This window comes from Sceloporus undulatus, chromosome 6 (genome assembly GCF_019175285.1).
Source record: "Sceloporus undulatus isolate JIND9_A2432 ecotype Alabama chromosome 6, SceUnd_v1.1, whole genome shotgun sequence".
In the NCBI taxonomy this organism is placed as follows: domain Eukaryota; kingdom Metazoa; phylum Chordata; class Lepidosauria; order Squamata; family Phrynosomatidae; genus Sceloporus; species Sceloporus undulatus.
This window is the reverse complement of record NC_056527.1, coordinates 146,081,302-146,095,846: the sequence shown is the minus strand read 5'-3', so window position 1 is coordinate 146,095,846 and position 14,545 is coordinate 146,081,302. Positions and strand designations below refer to the sequence as shown.

Sequence of the window (14,545 nt, the reverse complement as noted above, 5' to 3'; positions counted from 1 at the left end):
AGCATTAGCAGCTCTTGAGGGAAGGGAGAGGAGGGAGAAGTGCCAGCATGCTGAGGCTGTTCTCATCCTGAAAGCCTACTGACATTCCAGAACAACAACTGTCAGTCAAGGCGGTGAAACACCCGATCCCTGGATGGCATTTGCGCTGAGCAAGGATCCTGCACCCTTGGAGCAGCCCTCTCTCAGTCAGTTCTGTTTGGTCCCTGCCAGGAGGGAGTCATCCTCTGCTGATGGCCTTTGAGTACCCATCAAGAGGCTTCAGACTTTGTCCCTTGTGCCAGCCAGTCTAGCAGCTGAGTTGGGGGAGGATGGCCATCTCCTGTTCAAATTGTCTGTCTCAAGAGCGTCCAGAGTTTTCTCAACTGACTCAAGGCGTTTTGCTTATCAGACAATATTAGCATTCCCGCTTGGGCACTGACTGTCTTCTTTCTTCACAGGCAACTTGCCTCTCTTCCTGAAGCTCAGCCAGTGCAGAGTGCTCCAAGTGAGCAAGAGTTTGCAGGTAGGTGGAGAGCAAACGGAGGCCCTCCGTGGTGTTGATGTTTCACCTGGGAAGGGGCCTCCTAGCCTGATCCTGGCCCACTTGTGTGGCTGTTCCTCCAGGCACTACAGCTGTGCTCACAGGAGGCCCCAGGGTTCCCCTTTTCCTTTTATGTGGCGCTGCCCTCTCTCCCATGTGTGGCACTGCTGGGCATGCAGAAGGCAAGTGTCTGCTCTTTTCCTTCCAGATTCCAGAGCTCCTGAGGATGAGGAGGGAACGTTCAGCTCCCCACTCATGTTCTTGCTGCAGCAGGAGCAAAAGAGGAAAGAGAGCCTTGCAGAGAGAAAGCCCAAGAAGGGGCTAGTGTTTGAGATCTCGAGTGATGATGGCTTCCAGATTTGTGCAGAAAGTATTGAAGGTGGGAATGGGGCAGGTGGCATGGGAGGTAGTGGGGGCAGATACTTTCTGCAGCATCTTCTCGCCAGCGATGTCTTGCCTCTGTTGCCAGCTAAGTGCTGCAGGAGAGGTGTGGTTCAGAGTGTGAGAAAGCATTCGGAAACTCTCTTCCTTTTTCTGAATCACTCTTCGTTTCTCTTCCTATAATCTTAGAGGCCTGGAAATCCTTGACTGACAAAGTCCAGGAGGCGCGGTCCAACGCCCGCCTGAAGCAGCTGTCCTTTGCAGGTACAACAGCAGCAGCACTGCCAGGGCTGGCGCTCTGCCTTGGCAGTTGGTTTTGCCAGGAGGGACAAGAGGGAAGGATGGGTGGGACACTGGTGGATAGTCTTGGTACAGCACAGACCTTCTTTTTGGAAGGTTTGCTAGATAGGGCCAGACAGCCAGGCCCGCACCTCCTTGTGAGCTGGAACCACCAGAATTGGTGTTTGTGTTGTACTGAACCAGCACTAGTAGCCTGAGCCCTGGCTGTCCTCCATGTCCCCATCTTCTTCTTGAGCCATTTGTCACCCCTGACCATTTGTGATGGTCCTCACCCGCAGGGTGGGCCGCTGCTTCTGCTGCTGCTGCTAGAGCCTCTTCGGTGCAAGGGGGCTTTGGCCAAGCTCCCTGAGCTGGGTGGGCAGCCTCTCCTGCCCTGCCTCCTTTCCTCCCCTTCCTGCAGGTGTGAGTGGGCTGCGGATGCTGGGCATCCTCCACGATGCAGTTGTGTTCTTGATCGAGCAGCTTTATGGTGCAAAGCACTGCCACAACTACAAGTTCCGTTTCCACAAGCCAGAGGAGGCCAAGGAGCCCCCCGTCAACCCTCATGGCTCCGCCAGGGCTGAAGTGTACCTCAGGCAAGTGGAGTCTTTTCCCTGCCCTCCAGCAGCACTCAACCCACCAGATCACCAGTGTCCTAGGGAGTGTAATTCAGAGGCCTCTTTCAGATGGAACTACTATCACACTCAGCACCCCAGCACCCACCTTCCTCTCAGTGCCCATTGCAGGTGCACTGCTTGGTTGGCTCTAGGCCAGTTGCTGGAGGACCAGTAGCAATGGCAGTGGGCACCAGCAGGCGCTGTAGGTCTGGCCAGGCGGTCCCAAGGATGTAGGAAACCAGCACAAGCCCCTTCAGGGTCCCTTCACATGAGTGGAGGATTGAGGGGTGGCACCCTGGGTAGACCCACATCCCCAGACATTCCTGTCGTGCTTCTTTACTCCTCTTTACTGCTCTGCCCTTCAGGAAGTCTGCCTTTGACATGTTCAATTTCCTGGCTTCCAAGCACCGCCAGCCACCCGAGTACCATCCCAATGACGATGAGGAGGAGGAGGTGCAGCTGAAGTCTGCCCGGTACATAGCGGGTGTGGAGGCGAGTTGGTGGGGTGGACTGGAAGGCTCTGCCATTTTGATCTCATCTGGGAGGTGGGTGGTAGGCGCAAACGTCCTGGGTCCTCCAGTTGACGCAGAGTTGGGACCACGGAGTGGTTTGTGGGGCATTCTGAGGCCACAAGAGAAGAGCTGCTGCTGACCTGCAACCTTGCCTCCAACTCTGGTGGGTCAGAAGGGGGAGTAGGGGAGCTGGGCAGTTGCCCAGCAGAGGACCCACTGTTTGCAGGTGGCTCTCAAGCAGTCACTTTCCTTCCTCCTTTTTCCTCTTTAGGAGGGCCACCAGCATGGACCTTCCCATGCCCATGCGGTTCAGACACTTGAAGAAGACCTCCAAGGAGGCTGTGGGTGTTTACAGGTAGGTGGGCTGATAGGAGAATGGCCAGAGAGAGAGAGACTTTATGGGAGAGACTGGCCCAGGCTAAGTTGCACTCACTCAGCTCCTGACCCCCCCGGTGCCGCCTGCCTGGCCTCCCCAGCCGTGGCCATTTCTCCAGGGGTCTGTTGCAGGTGAGCTCTGCCACCTGCATGGCTCAGGACTGGGAAGCAGGGCAGGCCAGGCACTTTTGAACACATGGTTCCTCCCCTTGCAGGTCTCCCATCCATGGCCGAGGCCTCTTCTGCAAAAGGAACATCGATGCGGGCGAGATGGTGATCGAATATGCTGGCAACGTCATTCGCTCCATTCTTACTGACAAGCGTGAGAAATACTACGACAGCAAGGTGAGCTCTAGTGGCAGCATGCCATCTGGGAGTTAATACATTTTCCCCAGTAGAGCATTCTGGGCTTTCATGGAGATGTTGCCAGAAAGCCCTGTCCAGCACCCCAGAGCAAGGGAAGGGGGGCTGCCTCCAAGAGCCCCAGAGGCCTGCCCTGTGCCAGACCATTGCTTTCTGCCTCTGGTGGCAGGCAGGCTGGGAGGCCCTGGACCCCATCTGAGTCTCCCTCCCAAGTTGGAGTGGGTTCTAAGGGCACTCTGGGAGGTGCCCACACTGGTTCTGTGTATGTGTAGCAGAGGCTAGCGGCCATGGTCAGAGAGCCGCTTCAGCTGCCCAGAGAGAGCCTCCTCGCAAGCAGATGCCTGTTCTCCTGCCACAGTTGGCCCAAAACACTTTGGGACCAGCCTTTTCAAACAGGCATCACTGTAACAGTTTGGCTTTTGCCACACAACTGGTTCTGGCCCCAGCGGCAACCCTCTCATTCTCTCTCCCAGGACATTGGCTGCTACATGTTCCGCATCGACGACTCAGAGGTGGTGGACGCCACCATGCATGGGAATGCAGCCCGCTTCATCAACCACTCCTGTGAGCCCAACTGCTACTCCCGGGTCATCAACATTGACGGGCAGAAGCACATTGTCATCTTCGCCATGCGCAAGATCTACTGTGGGGAGGAGCTGACCTACGACTACAAGTTCCCCATTGAAGATGCCAGCAACAAGCTGCCCTGCAACTGTGGCGCCAAGAAGTGCCGCCGGTTCCTCAACTGAGCAGCCTGGCTGGAGGATGGTTGGGCTCCAGGGAGGAGTGCTCAGGTCTGGAGTCTCGATTAAGTGCAGGGCCCCACCTAGAAGGGGAGTTGGAAGTCCCCTGTGATGAGGCAAACTGGCCTCCAGGGCCACAGAAACTTCCAGTTTCCTCCCCCCCCCCCGGGCTCCTCACTGGGAACAGGGAGGTCTCTATGGCTAGCTTTGGCTGGGCCTCAGTGGCAGCTACCTGGACTTGAGGGTCCCCTCTGTGTCGGGAGAGGAGCGTCAGAGGTCAAGGAGGCCCTCAGGCTAGCCAGAGACCCCCCCTCCTGCCTTCCGGAGGCAGCCCCCTTGGAAGCAGAATGGGAAACCAGTGCTGAGCGGGGGTCCCCTTTGGGCGCAGCACATACAGCAGCAGATGGTGGCACCCTGCCTCCTGGCTGCTTCCCAAAATAGGAAAAGTGATGCCCTCAGAGAGCGCCTGGTGTGCAAGCCTTGCCTGTGATTTGCAAAGGATTTGGGGGGGGGGGGGGGGGGGATAAGGAAGCAGCCCTCCCCAGGGAGAACCTGCCCCCCCCTTCCCAAGCATCACAGTTTCCTTTCCGCCTGTTTGAGGTGCACCCTCTCAAATTTTGTCATTGGATTTACTTGCTTCAGTTTACAGTTTTGGTATTTAAGGTTTTGTAAATGTAAATATATTTTGTATATTTTTCTATGAGAAGCAGCACTTCATAGGGAAGAGCACTTAGCAAGACTATTTTTTCAATTGTGTCATCCTGATTTTTAAAAAATCTGTTGCTCCAAACCTTTTTCTTTGAACAGGACAGGCTTTGGGAGATGGCTGGCCAGGGCTGGATTTGGACCCTCTTCCCCCGAAGGGGGAGCGGAAGGAACCTTTCAGAGACTCCCTGTTTTCTGAAAGCTGGTCCTTCACACATTCAGGGGAGCGTCTTCGGGGCTGAGCTGGTGCTTGCTGGTCCTTCTCTCCTCCAACGCTCCCTCTGGCTGTGAGGGCAGCGCATGCATTGAGGCAGGATCCCTTCCTCCTGTTTCACCCTCTTCCAATGCCAGGGGAGTCTGTGGCACACTTCCAACCAGGTTTTGCCTGCATAGCTGACCACTCTGGCCTGCCTTTTACAGCCACTAGAGGATCTCCTGACTTTGGCTTGGAGCAAAGCGGCCTGTGGACATCCAGGGCCAATAGGCTCCATTAGCCTGCCTGGGATGCCTATTGCATGCTGCAGCAATAGCTTGCTTCCAGGGCAGAAGAGGCCCTTGGCCTCATCTGTAGCCCAACCACCACTGGCCCAAGGCAGACAGACCAGCCTTCCTCCTTCTGGCCCCAGCTTGGTTTTCCAGCCTGAACAATTCATACTTTGCATTTGTTGCTCCTTGAGAAGGGAGGAATCCAAGCAGTTGGATGGTTGGGTAAGAGAGTCACTCTCTGCCCTTTCTCTTCCATCATATCCTTTGAAGGGGACCATGGCACATTCCTCTGCTACTACCAAAGCCCCTAGCCAGCAGAGCAGAGAGCCCTATGTGACTGCCCTCTGACACAAGTGCTCCCCCTGGGAAGGGCACTGGACATGTGGGTGACTCCTGCCGCCAACTTAGTTGTGGCTGTCCTGAGCAGCTGCTTCTCCGACTGGCCTTCCAGTCTGTAGTCCAAGGGACATTGCACCTCTTCCTCCTGCAGCCGCCACCTCACTGGGCAGCTCCTGGCGGAGGCTGCTGACCAAGTGGGACGGGGTCCCTGCCACCCCCCTTGGCTGCAGTTTCAAGCAGCAGGGCAACGGGAGGCAGCATGGTGCCGCTTCCTGCCAATATGAATGTATGTTTCTCAGAACTGACCGTGATCATGATGATTCCTGGAGATTCAAAAAGTCAACCCATTAAGGTGTTTATTTTTCTAAAGGAAAAGCGGGTCACTGCAAAGGGCTGGGCTGAAATCTTCTCGTTCGTCTTTGTTTCCCCCCGTTGCGAAGCAATACCGGGTTTCTCTGCCGCTGGCGCTCTCTTGTGCGGAATCATGTTGCCCACCTCCAGGCTGCTGGGTTCTCAGCTCCCTCTTCCCACCCATCTGCAAGTTTTTGTAACTATAAATAATGGTATATATAGAAACTAATACTCATACTGCACCGTGTCTTGAAGCCTGGCTTTGAATTCTCTTAACACTAGATAACAGTTGTGTTCAAGTTGCTCCAAAGGCAGGAAAACCATCAAGCCAAGGGCTTCAGGGTTGCCAGCCACGTCCGGCTGCATGTGCAGCCCCAGGACTTGGGGGTGGAGGGTCCAGCTGGGCTTTGGAGGTTTCCTGGCCTTTCCATATAAACAGTTGATCTTTGTCCAATGACTCGTTTCCTTGTTGCCGCTGCCGTTTCTGCCTCTTCCTCTTGGGTTCAGTTGATGGTATAAAACAACCGTGCTGTGTCCCCTGCAGCTTTGCCCCACTGCCGCTGCCAAGATCTGCGCTTGTGGTGTCCTTTTGATTCCGTCTTTAATAGCGACAGGTAGTGAATTATTGTCGTCTCAAGCCGTGCAAATGCTACACATACAGGGTTCTGTTCCAGACAAATACAACTTATCATGTACAAGCGATTTTCTTTTCTCCTTTCTTGACTTGTGTTCTTCCAAATTGTTTGGATTTCTGTTTTGGGGTTTGGTTATTTTTAAAGAGGAAATGCATCTTGTGCTGCATCAGTGTTAATTCCCTGTCCTTGTCACAGGGATGAAGGAAGTACTTTCAATAGTTCAAGGAATGACTGAAAGACTGAATGTAAAAATAAGTGTATATAGTTGTACAAAAAAAGGAGTTTTTAAACATGTTTATTTTCTATGCACTTTTTTATTTAAGTGATAGTTTAATTAATAAACATGTCAAGTTTATTGCTTCAGAGGTTGCTGGTCTTTCAGTTTATTGACCTGGGTTGCGGAGGTGTCTCTGGGGCTTGCCGGCCCAGGCTCCTGTGGCTGCAGAGGGGGCATACAGACAGACCCCCCCCCCCAGCCAAGATTCAGGGCCTCAGATTTTGTGAGGAGGAATCACTCTCTCCAGTGGTCAGAAAAGCAGCAAATTGGAACAGAGACCCATTTCCTTCTCTTCCTCTTCCTCCTCCCTGAGCACCTGCTTGAAAGAGAAGCCAGCAAGGAAGGTGGCCTCTGATTTTGCTGGCTCAGGACATGCTCACTTGGAAGATTTCCCATCTTTCCTCGAGTTACTTTGCTGCAGCGTGCACAAAGCAAGGGAAGAGCTGTCTTGGGCCCCTGACCTTGTAGCCCCTGTACCCCTGCTCGGCCCCTCTTTGGGCACAAGGACCGCCTGGGAAGGAAGGGCTTCCTCTTGGCTTCAGCGCCTGCTTTTGCTACATTGTCCTGTTAAGTTTGTTTCTGCCTCACAAAGTGTCCGCTGGACCTCTGCAGCCAAAACAAGAAGATCCATTTAACTTGTGAGTAAACCCTGCCAGGACTTGAGGCTTTCAACTGAAGACAAATTGGCTGGGCCTGGAGATAGTTGGGCAATGGAGGAAACGCATAGCAAATAACCAGCACCAGGTGAGGGCAGAAGCTGGGCCTGTTCTCCATCCAGGCAGCTGAGTCCACACTGGGCTGCTGAATGGCCACATCTCTTGTGCTTGCAAACATGGTCAAGACAGCTGACATGTTTTTTAAAAATGGCCAAAATGCTAGCATACTGATATAAAAATTCTAAAATAAGCACCGTTTGTACTCTAAGCATGGAGAGGAGCCCCATATTTTGTTGGGACTCCCAACTATTTCACAGCCCCAGCAAATGTAACCAATTGAGGATGATGGGAGGTGTAGTTTAGCAACTCCTCTAGGGCCACAGGTTTCCTGCTAGAAAATGGCCAGAGGAGCCAAAGAGGCTTTCCACACAACTGAGTCGTCAGGGAGGCTCTTCCTTGGCTTTTCCTGGACATTTGGGGCTTTAACAGAAGCAGGGTTGGAGCTTGGTTAGTAGTCCATGAAGCTGGGCAAGGCTCAAGGCAACCAAACCCAATCCAAGAGCCCCAGTCCTAACCAAGAAGGGTATCTTGGGTGCACCGGAAAGAGCCCCTCTCCAGCCCTGACGCAGTTGCTCTGAGAGACTAGAAAGGGACAAAGTCCAGGACTTTAAGCAAGCAAAGCAAAGCAAAGGGAAAGCTTTTCTCCTGCCCCACACTTTGGGTCACGAGGAGCAAACTAGGCCCTGTCCTGGAGAGGATGCTCTCTGCCTGCCCCCCTGACCCCTGGGAATGCCCCACTCGGGCCACCCATTGGGCCCCGCAGGCTCTGGCCACAGGCCCAAGGCCTCCACAGTGGAGCCTTGCCCCTCTCTCCTCCTGGCTGCTATTGGCTGTTTGGAGGGCTGCCCCTCCTTGGCCCAGTAGTTCTAGGCTGCCTCTGACCTGCAGGAGCCCTCCCGCCTTTCGCTGCCCTCCTCGTCTGGAGCCAACATGGCGACGGCCAATGACAGGGCAGTGCTGCAGAGCATCTTCCACCCCAACAACCCTTTTGCCGAACTCTCTGGTGCCGAGTCGGAGAAGGAGGCCGAAGGGGAAGGTGAGCTGGGCCCCAATCCCTGGGGTTCTGGGGCTGGCCAGAAGGGCGCCTGGAGCTCCTGTCAGACCCAGGGGCCAGGATCCTTCTTGGGGTGCATGAACCCCCAAGGATCGGCCTTTGCTTCTCATTAGCCAGGCCTTGCAGAGCGAGAGGCGAGATGGGGGCTGCGGGGGAGGAGGCCTGGGCCCTTCGAAAGGCCCCCTTCTTGAAGGCTCCATCCGGCAATGGCGCCCAGGCTTTAGGTGTGACAGATATTCTGGGTGGTGCAGCCACTCTGAGAGCGCGGGGCAGTGGTTTTAGGGTAATGCGAGGCAGACTCTGGGCACCCAGCAGGCAAGCCTTGGCCATGCCACCTTTCCTCTTGCTCCCCGCGGGTCAGAAAAGACTTGAAGGCGCACAGCAGCAGTGTTCCTGAGAAGCAAGGCCTCTGGGTGGGCAGCTGTGCCCTCTGGCAAGGGGCCCTGCCGCCTGCTCTTTCCCACGGAGACCATCCCAAGGTCCTGCCTCTCCTCCTCTTCTTGGCCACAGAAGGAGCCTTTGACCCGGAGCTGCTGGGAAGAGCCACGGAGCTGGAGGCTCTGGGAGTCGCCCAGGCGGAGACCGGGGACCTGGAGGAGGCCCTGGTGACCTTTGGCCTAGCCATCCAACTGCTCCCGGAGCGAGCCTCAGCCTACAACAACCGGGCCCAGGCACTCCGCCTCAAGGGGGATGTGGCGGGTAAGTGGCAGGCGGCCTCGAGGGCACCCTGTGAGGCGGCGGAGGGCACAGGAGCTCTGGAGGAAGACGGAGGGGCCAAAGCAAAGAAGGAGCCCCTGAACTCAGCCCTGCCCCACGCAAACTCTGCCAGGGGCCTGGCCTTTGGGCCCAGCGGCGCAGACCTGGCTCTTCCCTGGGCTCAGAAGGGCTGTGCGATCCCAAACGGCCACCTTGTCTGCTGCTGCTGCTGCTGCTGGGAAGACCCCTTTCTGGCCCCCTCTTGCCCCTTGCCTCCTCTGCCTCCCAGGGCCGGTTCCATGCAGTTACGGGCTCCCTTTGGCCCCATGGTCAGGGAAGGCAGGCTCTGGCCCCCTAGGGCCTGCTTGCCAAGCAGCGGGGGGCTGCCAGGGGCTGGGGGTCTTGGCAATCTCTTGGCAGGGGCGCCTCACTGCTCCTCTCCCTCTTCCTCCCTTGAGGTGCCCTGGAGGACCTGGACACAGCCCTGAGGCTGAGCAAAGGCACCGGATCCGTGGCCTGCCAGGGCTTCGTGCAGCGGGGGCTGATCCGGCGCTTGCAAGGCCAGGAGGACGAGGCTCGGGGCGATTTTGAGCAGGCCGCCCGGCTGGGCAGTGCCTTTGCCCGCCAGCAGTTGGTCCAGATGAATCCTTACGCCGCCCTCTGCAACCAGATGCTGTCTGAGGTCATGAAGCAGCTCCAGGGCCCGAGCCAGAAGGAGCCTCTGCTGGGGCAGCTGGACTGAGAAGGACTTTGCCCCCCCCCCCCATGGCCCTGAATAAAGAGAGGCCTTTGCCAAGAGTGGGGCTGCTCCTTCCTGCCTGCTATGGGGGGTGGTGGCTGCAAATGGCCCCGGAGCCCTAAGGAGCAGGCCTCAGCTGCCTCCCGGGCCCAGGAAGAAAGCCTGGTGCAGCAGAAGGCCTTGCCTTGGTTTGAGGGGAAGGAGGGATCCATAACCAGGAGGCAGAGCCTTGACCAGCGGCAGCCCAGATGAGATTCCCTCCCCAGAGAAAAGGGGGGCACTGCTGCCTCAGGGACCCCCCCAAACAGGCCCATGACCAGCAGCCCTGGCTCTCAGGAGGGGACTTGGGACAGCAGCCTGTTGGGGGTTTCCCGGCGAATGTGTGGCTCATGCACCTGGAGGTCTCTTTTGGGGCAGGGGCTGGGAGGGTTCCCCTTTGCATCCCACCCCAAACCTCCGCTGCTCTCCAGCCCTTGTTGGGGGGGGGCTGAAGCTGCTCCTCGTGGGTCAAAAGGGAGGGAGGGGGGCAAGCCGTTCAAACCATGAAGCTTCATTTATTATTTATTATTATTATTAACCTTTATTTATAAAGCGCTGTAAATTTACACAGCGCTGTACATACAATCTTTTTAATTGGAGGGTTCCCTGCCCTCGGGCTTACAATCTAAAAAGACATGACACAAAAGGAGAAGGGGAAGATGGTGGGGAGGGGGCCTCTCTAGTAGGATAATACATATAAAATACATAGCAATATAGGAAGTGATTCAATAAAACAGACAACAAAAGAACATCAAATAGCAAGTGACAATTATGCAATGCCTGGGAAGGCTTCTCTGAACAGGATGGTCGTCAACTCCGTTTTGAAGCTGGTTAAAGAAGTGATGGCTCTTGTTCGTGGGGGAAGAAGGTTCCAGGAGTGAGGGGCAGCGAGTGAAAAGGGGCGAATCCGGGATGGGGCAGAGGAAATCCTGGGCTGGGACAGCAGACCTTGACTACCAGAATGGAGGGCTCTAGTGGGAAGGTGAGGAGAAATAAGGTCTGATAAGTAAGGAGGGGCCAGTCCATGGAGGGCTTTAAATATCGACAGCAGGAGCTTATACTGAATGTGGAAAGGGAGGGGGAGCCAGTGAAGGGATGCCAACACAAGAGAGATATTGTCACAGCAGTGGGTGGAAGTGATAATGCGTGCAGCTGAATGCTGGACAGAAATTAAAGGACGGAGGTGAGAAAGTGGAAGCTTCAGCGGGGAAGGAGGCCCCAGGTGATGAGGAGGAGGAGGGCGTCAGGTGGGAAGGGGCTCCCCTGGACCCCCGTCTCCCCCCGCCATGGGGCTCCTTTGGGTCCAGAGGGCCCTCTCCTCAGAACCAGGCCTTCCGCCTTCTTCTCGGCGCCTTTGGCCCCCTCCCTCCCTCGCTCCCTCGGGACACAGCGAAGAGGGGCCCCGCCCGGCGCAGATCCCCCTGGGTTCCGCAGCAGAGGTCCGGCCAAAGAGGTCCTCCTCCGAGGCTCCCCGCCTGGACTCTTGGCCCCGGGAGCCCCGACGGAAGGAAAGGGCACCTGAGCCAGGTCCCTGACCCCTCTGCCTCCGCCCTGCGGCTCCTCCTCCTCCTCGGTCGGGCTGCGGCCGCTGCGGGCAGCCGAGGGCGGGGGACGGACGCCGGGCCCGCATCGCCGCCTGCTCCTGCTGCTCTGTCGGTCTCCCCGGGGGCTGCGGCAAGGTCCCTGCTGCTGCCGCCGGCGGAGAAAGGCGCGCGATGGCCCCGGGGTGGGACCCCGCTCCTGCCGCTCCGCCTGGCCTCCTTCTGGCGCTGCTGCTGCTGCCTCGGTTGTTGGGGGCTGCCCCAGGTGAGGAGGAGGCCGGGCGGGGCCGGCGGGTTTCTCCGACCGGCGGGGAATTGAGCCGCTCTCTCTCTCTCTCTCTCTGCCTCCGCTCCGACGCAGGAGCCCCGCCGCAGCCCCCCGCCGCAGCCCCCGAGGGCCCGGCCATCTCCTGCGTGGCGCCGGCGCCCTCCTTGGCTTGGTTCCTGGACGGAGAAGACGGAGGAGGAGGAAGGCGGCTGCGCCTGGCGCTGAGGCCCGGGCGCCTGGAGCGGACTCTGCACAACTGCTCCGCCGCCGCCGCCTCCGACCCAGAGGCCTCCGATGAAGCCGCCGCCGCCGCCGAGGCCTCGGTCCTGCTGGAGGTCCACTGTGAGCCGCGGGGCCTGGAGCTCCCTGTGGGCCGGGCTGGGGCTCCGGGAGGCCAAGGGACCCTGCCTGCCTTGGCTCCCTCCCTGGGCGCTCCGTGGCTCTGCTGCTGAGCCCGCTCCCTCTCGCCCTCGCAGTTCAGCCGGAGCTTCTCCAAACAGAGGCCCCGCGCGAGGAAGAGCAGGAGGAGGGCGGCGGCTCGGGGGCGCTGGCGCTGGCGCTGCTGGTGCTGGTGGAGGCCCACCCGGCGGCCCGGATCACCTGGACGGACCCTGAGGGCAGGCCCCTGCTGCTGGGCAACGCCGCCCCTACCTCCGCCTCCCGCTTCCTCCTCCTCGACGCCAAGACCTACCCTTGGCCCCCCGAACAAGCCCTCCGCCTCCAACTCCAGCTCTCCCTCCGGGGCCACCAGGCCCACGCCCCCAACACCTCCCTCCCGCTCTCAGGTGAGGCCCGGACCTGGTACTGGGGGCTGGCACTCAGGGGCCCTGGCACTCGGGGGGGCTGGCACTCAGGGGCCATGGCACTGGTGGGCTGGCACTTGGGGGGCCCTGGCACTCGGGGGGCTGGCACTTGGGGGCCCTGGCACTCGGGGGGCCCTGGCACTAGTGTGCCACCTGGCCTGCCCCCCAGCCCTCCTCACGGCCTGCCACCCACCCTTCTGGCCCGCAGGTCTGCTGGCCACCCGTGTGGAGCTGCCCCTGGTGGTGCTGGTGCTGGGGTGCGCCGGGGCCCTGGGGGCCTTCCTCTGCCTGGGCTCCCTGCTTGGCTGCCTGCTCTGCCAGAGGAGGAGGAGGGCCAAGGAGGCCAAGGCCGCTGCCGCAGGTGAGTTTGGGGCCAAAGGGCTGGAGGGCCAAGGCCGCCCCCCTGTTGGCCTGATGGCTCCCCTCTTCTCCTTCTCTCCTCGCTCCAGGACCCCCCTTCCTGGTGCCACTGCCTCCCAGGTAACCTTCCAAGGCTGGGGGGGGGACTAAGTTGGGGAGGGAAGAAGGCTCTTCCTGTGGGTTGCTTGGCACAAGGCAAGGCTGAGCCCTAGGGGCCTCCCAGCAGAGTCAGGGTCACCTTGCCCTCTGAGGGGACCTGGTTCCGACTTGACCTGACCAAGGGGATACCTTTGCCAGCCCCTCTCAGCAGCTGCCTCTGCCCTCCCTCCCCACAGGGACCCCAGCCGTCTGAAGCCTCAGATGCCAAGGGCAAACACCTCCTTGCCAGCCGACCTGCTGCTCAACAGTTTCAGCGCTGAGGCAACAGGTGAGGCTCTCCTCTGGGGCGGCCATGGAGGGATGCAGACCACTGCCTACCCCCATCTCTTTCTCCCCACAGGCCAGGAGAAGGCAGCAGGCAATGCGCCAGTGGAGGAGGAAGAGGAGAGGGCCCTCTCAGAGCCAGAGAACCACCTGGTCCTTGTAGAGCGAGGTCGGCGCATGGGGGGCCATGGGAATGGGGGATCCCCACCATCACCATCACTGCCACCACCTTTGCACTTCCTTGGGGCTTGGCAAGTTGGAAAAGCCAGGCTGGGTCAGGAAAAGCAGGCCAAATGGGGACTCATTTGGGGCCTTCTTACAGGAGGGCATCTGCAGAACTGAATGCTGCCAGAATGCAGGGTCAGAGAAGGAAATTGGTTTGGCCATATGGAGTTGAGATGTCTTTAAAAGTAGGGACTGATGCACTCCTGAGAAGTCCTGAAGCTTGTCATGCAGAGGAAGGACTAAGCCTCTGGATGCCAGGCTCTTGAGGCCTCTCTGTGGGAGAAGGGCTTTTGGACAGGAGTGCCACATCCAGCTTGTGGGAATGGGACAGAACTGGCCTGACCTGCCATGGGGACCCCAGGGCTTGCGGTGGCTTTGTGTTGACACACATGCTCTTTCCCACGCTTGACAGGTCTTGGTCACTTCCCGATGGTCGGATATATCTACCAGGCTTCCAGTATGAGTAGCGACGAGATCTGGCTGTGACACCTGTCCCTGCTAGTGGGTGCAAAGACCTTAGAAGGGGCCTGCAGGAACAGACAGCGATGGGACACCTGCCCTCATTTCTCTGGAGCAAAATACTGCACAAGGCAGCGGAGCAGCTACCGGTGGCTCCAGGAAGCCTGGTCTGGGATGTAGGGCTCCTGTGCAAGAGGAGCTGAGGAATGCCCCCCCCCCCTCTGTCCAGCACTGCTGAATGCTGCAAGAGCCACACCACCAGCACCACACACACACACTCTTTCGTGGCCCTGCTTCTCCCCTCAGCATGGCCATTCTTTCCGCTCCAGGGAGGCTCTATCTGCATGCAGATCCTTACTCTTCCTTCCCACCCACAGGCCTGCTCTGTACTGCTGCCCATCTGAAGCATGTTGGCTTTGCTGCTTCTGCGCTTTTGCACATTAAGGGCTGAGTCCAAGGGCTGTCCCTTTGCTTATATACACATCCTGGACTGCTGTGGGAGAGGCTAGGTACCCCCTTCATACAGGGCCAGTAGTGAGAACCAAGTTTGAAATAAAGTGTCTAATACTGTTCGTGCTTAACAGTAAATAAATTATAGGGGTGCAGTCTGTTTGTGTCTCCACAGGCAGGCTGGGCAAA

At 58.1% G+C, this 14,545-nt stretch overlaps 3 protein-coding genes across 10 annotated transcripts in view; all 3 read left to right on the top strand.

The window, feature by feature from the left end:
• The window catches only part of KMT2A (lysine methyltransferase 2A), a 47,261-nt gene extending 40,590 nt beyond the window's left edge, over positions 1-6,671 (top strand). For 3 of the 4 annotated variants that reach the window (XM_042477353.1, XM_042477352.1, XM_042477354.1), the window contains 8 exons: positions 438-502; positions 729-899; positions 1,091-1,165; positions 1,602-1,776; positions 2,163-2,270; positions 2,581-2,664; positions 2,900-3,029; positions 3,521-6,671. In XM_042477353.1, coding sequence (XP_042333287.1) covers positions 438-502; positions 729-899; positions 1,091-1,165; positions 1,602-1,776; positions 2,163-2,270; positions 2,581-2,664; positions 2,900-3,029; positions 3,521-3,796 — 1,084 coding nt within the window. In that variant the 3' untranslated portion in view covers positions 3,797-6,671. Of the gene's footprint in view, positions 1-437; positions 503-728; positions 900-1,090; positions 1,166-1,601; positions 1,777-2,162; positions 2,290-2,580; positions 2,665-2,899; positions 3,030-3,520 lie in introns of all 4 variants that reach the window. The other variant, XM_042477355.1, reaches the window with a different exon arrangement.
• A 1,504-nt stretch (positions 6,672-8,175) lies between these two features.
• On the top strand, positions 8,176-9,847 carry TTC36 (tetratricopeptide repeat domain 36). Its single transcript, XM_042477356.1, has 3 exons — positions 8,176-8,335; positions 8,864-9,052; positions 9,508-9,847. The coding sequence occupies exons 1-3, from the start codon at positions 8,230-8,232 to the stop codon at positions 9,789-9,791; spliced, it is 579 nt and encodes a 192-aa protein (XP_042333290.1). The 5' UTR covers positions 8,176-8,229; the 3' UTR covers positions 9,792-9,847.
• Positions 9,848-10,901: 1,054 nt separating this feature from the next.
• On the top strand, positions 10,902-14,476 carry TMEM25 (transmembrane protein 25). 5 transcript variants are annotated; one of them, XM_042473177.1, is made up of 7 exons: positions 10,902-11,633; positions 11,730-11,978; positions 12,113-12,421; positions 12,648-12,800; positions 12,889-12,919; positions 13,135-13,226; positions 13,299-14,476. In XM_042473177.1, exons 1-7 carry the CDS (start codon positions 11,543-11,545, stop codon positions 13,562-13,564), a joined length of 1,191 nt encoding a protein of 396 aa, XP_042329111.1. In that variant the 5' UTR covers positions 10,902-11,542; the 3' UTR covers positions 13,565-14,476. The 5 variants fall into 5 exon arrangements, with proteins under 5 accessions (XP_042329111.1, XP_042329112.1, XP_042329114.1 ...); XM_042473178.1 differs by having other exon boundaries at positions 10,902-11,978; positions 13,299-13,391; positions 13,860-14,476; XM_042473180.1 differs by having other exon boundaries at positions 10,902-11,978; positions 13,860-14,476.
• The last annotated feature ends 69 nt before the right edge of the window (positions 14,477-14,545 follow it).

Coding starts and splice junctions, on each gene's coding strand:
- TMEM25 (XM_042473176.1), top strand. CDS start 11,543: ATGGCCCCGGGGTGGGACCCCGCTCCTGCCGCTCCGCCTGGCCTCCTT. Junction 12,801..12,888: donor GGCCAAGGCCGCTGCCGCAG/GTGAGTTTGGGG, acceptor TCCTCGCTCCAG/GACCCCCCTTCCTGGTGCCA. Junction 12,920..13,134: donor CTGGTGCCACTGCCTCCCAG/GTAACCTTCCAA, acceptor CCCTCCCCACAG/GGACCCCAGCCGTCTGAAGC.
- TTC36 (XM_042477356.1), top strand. CDS start 8,230: ATGGCGACGGCCAATGACAGGGCAGTGCTGCAGAGCATCTTCCACCCC. Junction 8,336..8,863: donor GAAGGAGGCCGAAGGGGAAG/GTGAGCTGGGCC, acceptor TCTTGGCCACAG/AAGGAGCCTTTGACCCGGAG. Junction 9,053..9,507: donor CCTCAAGGGGGATGTGGCGG/GTAAGTGGCAGG, acceptor TCCTCCCTTGAG/GTGCCCTGGAGGACCTGGAC.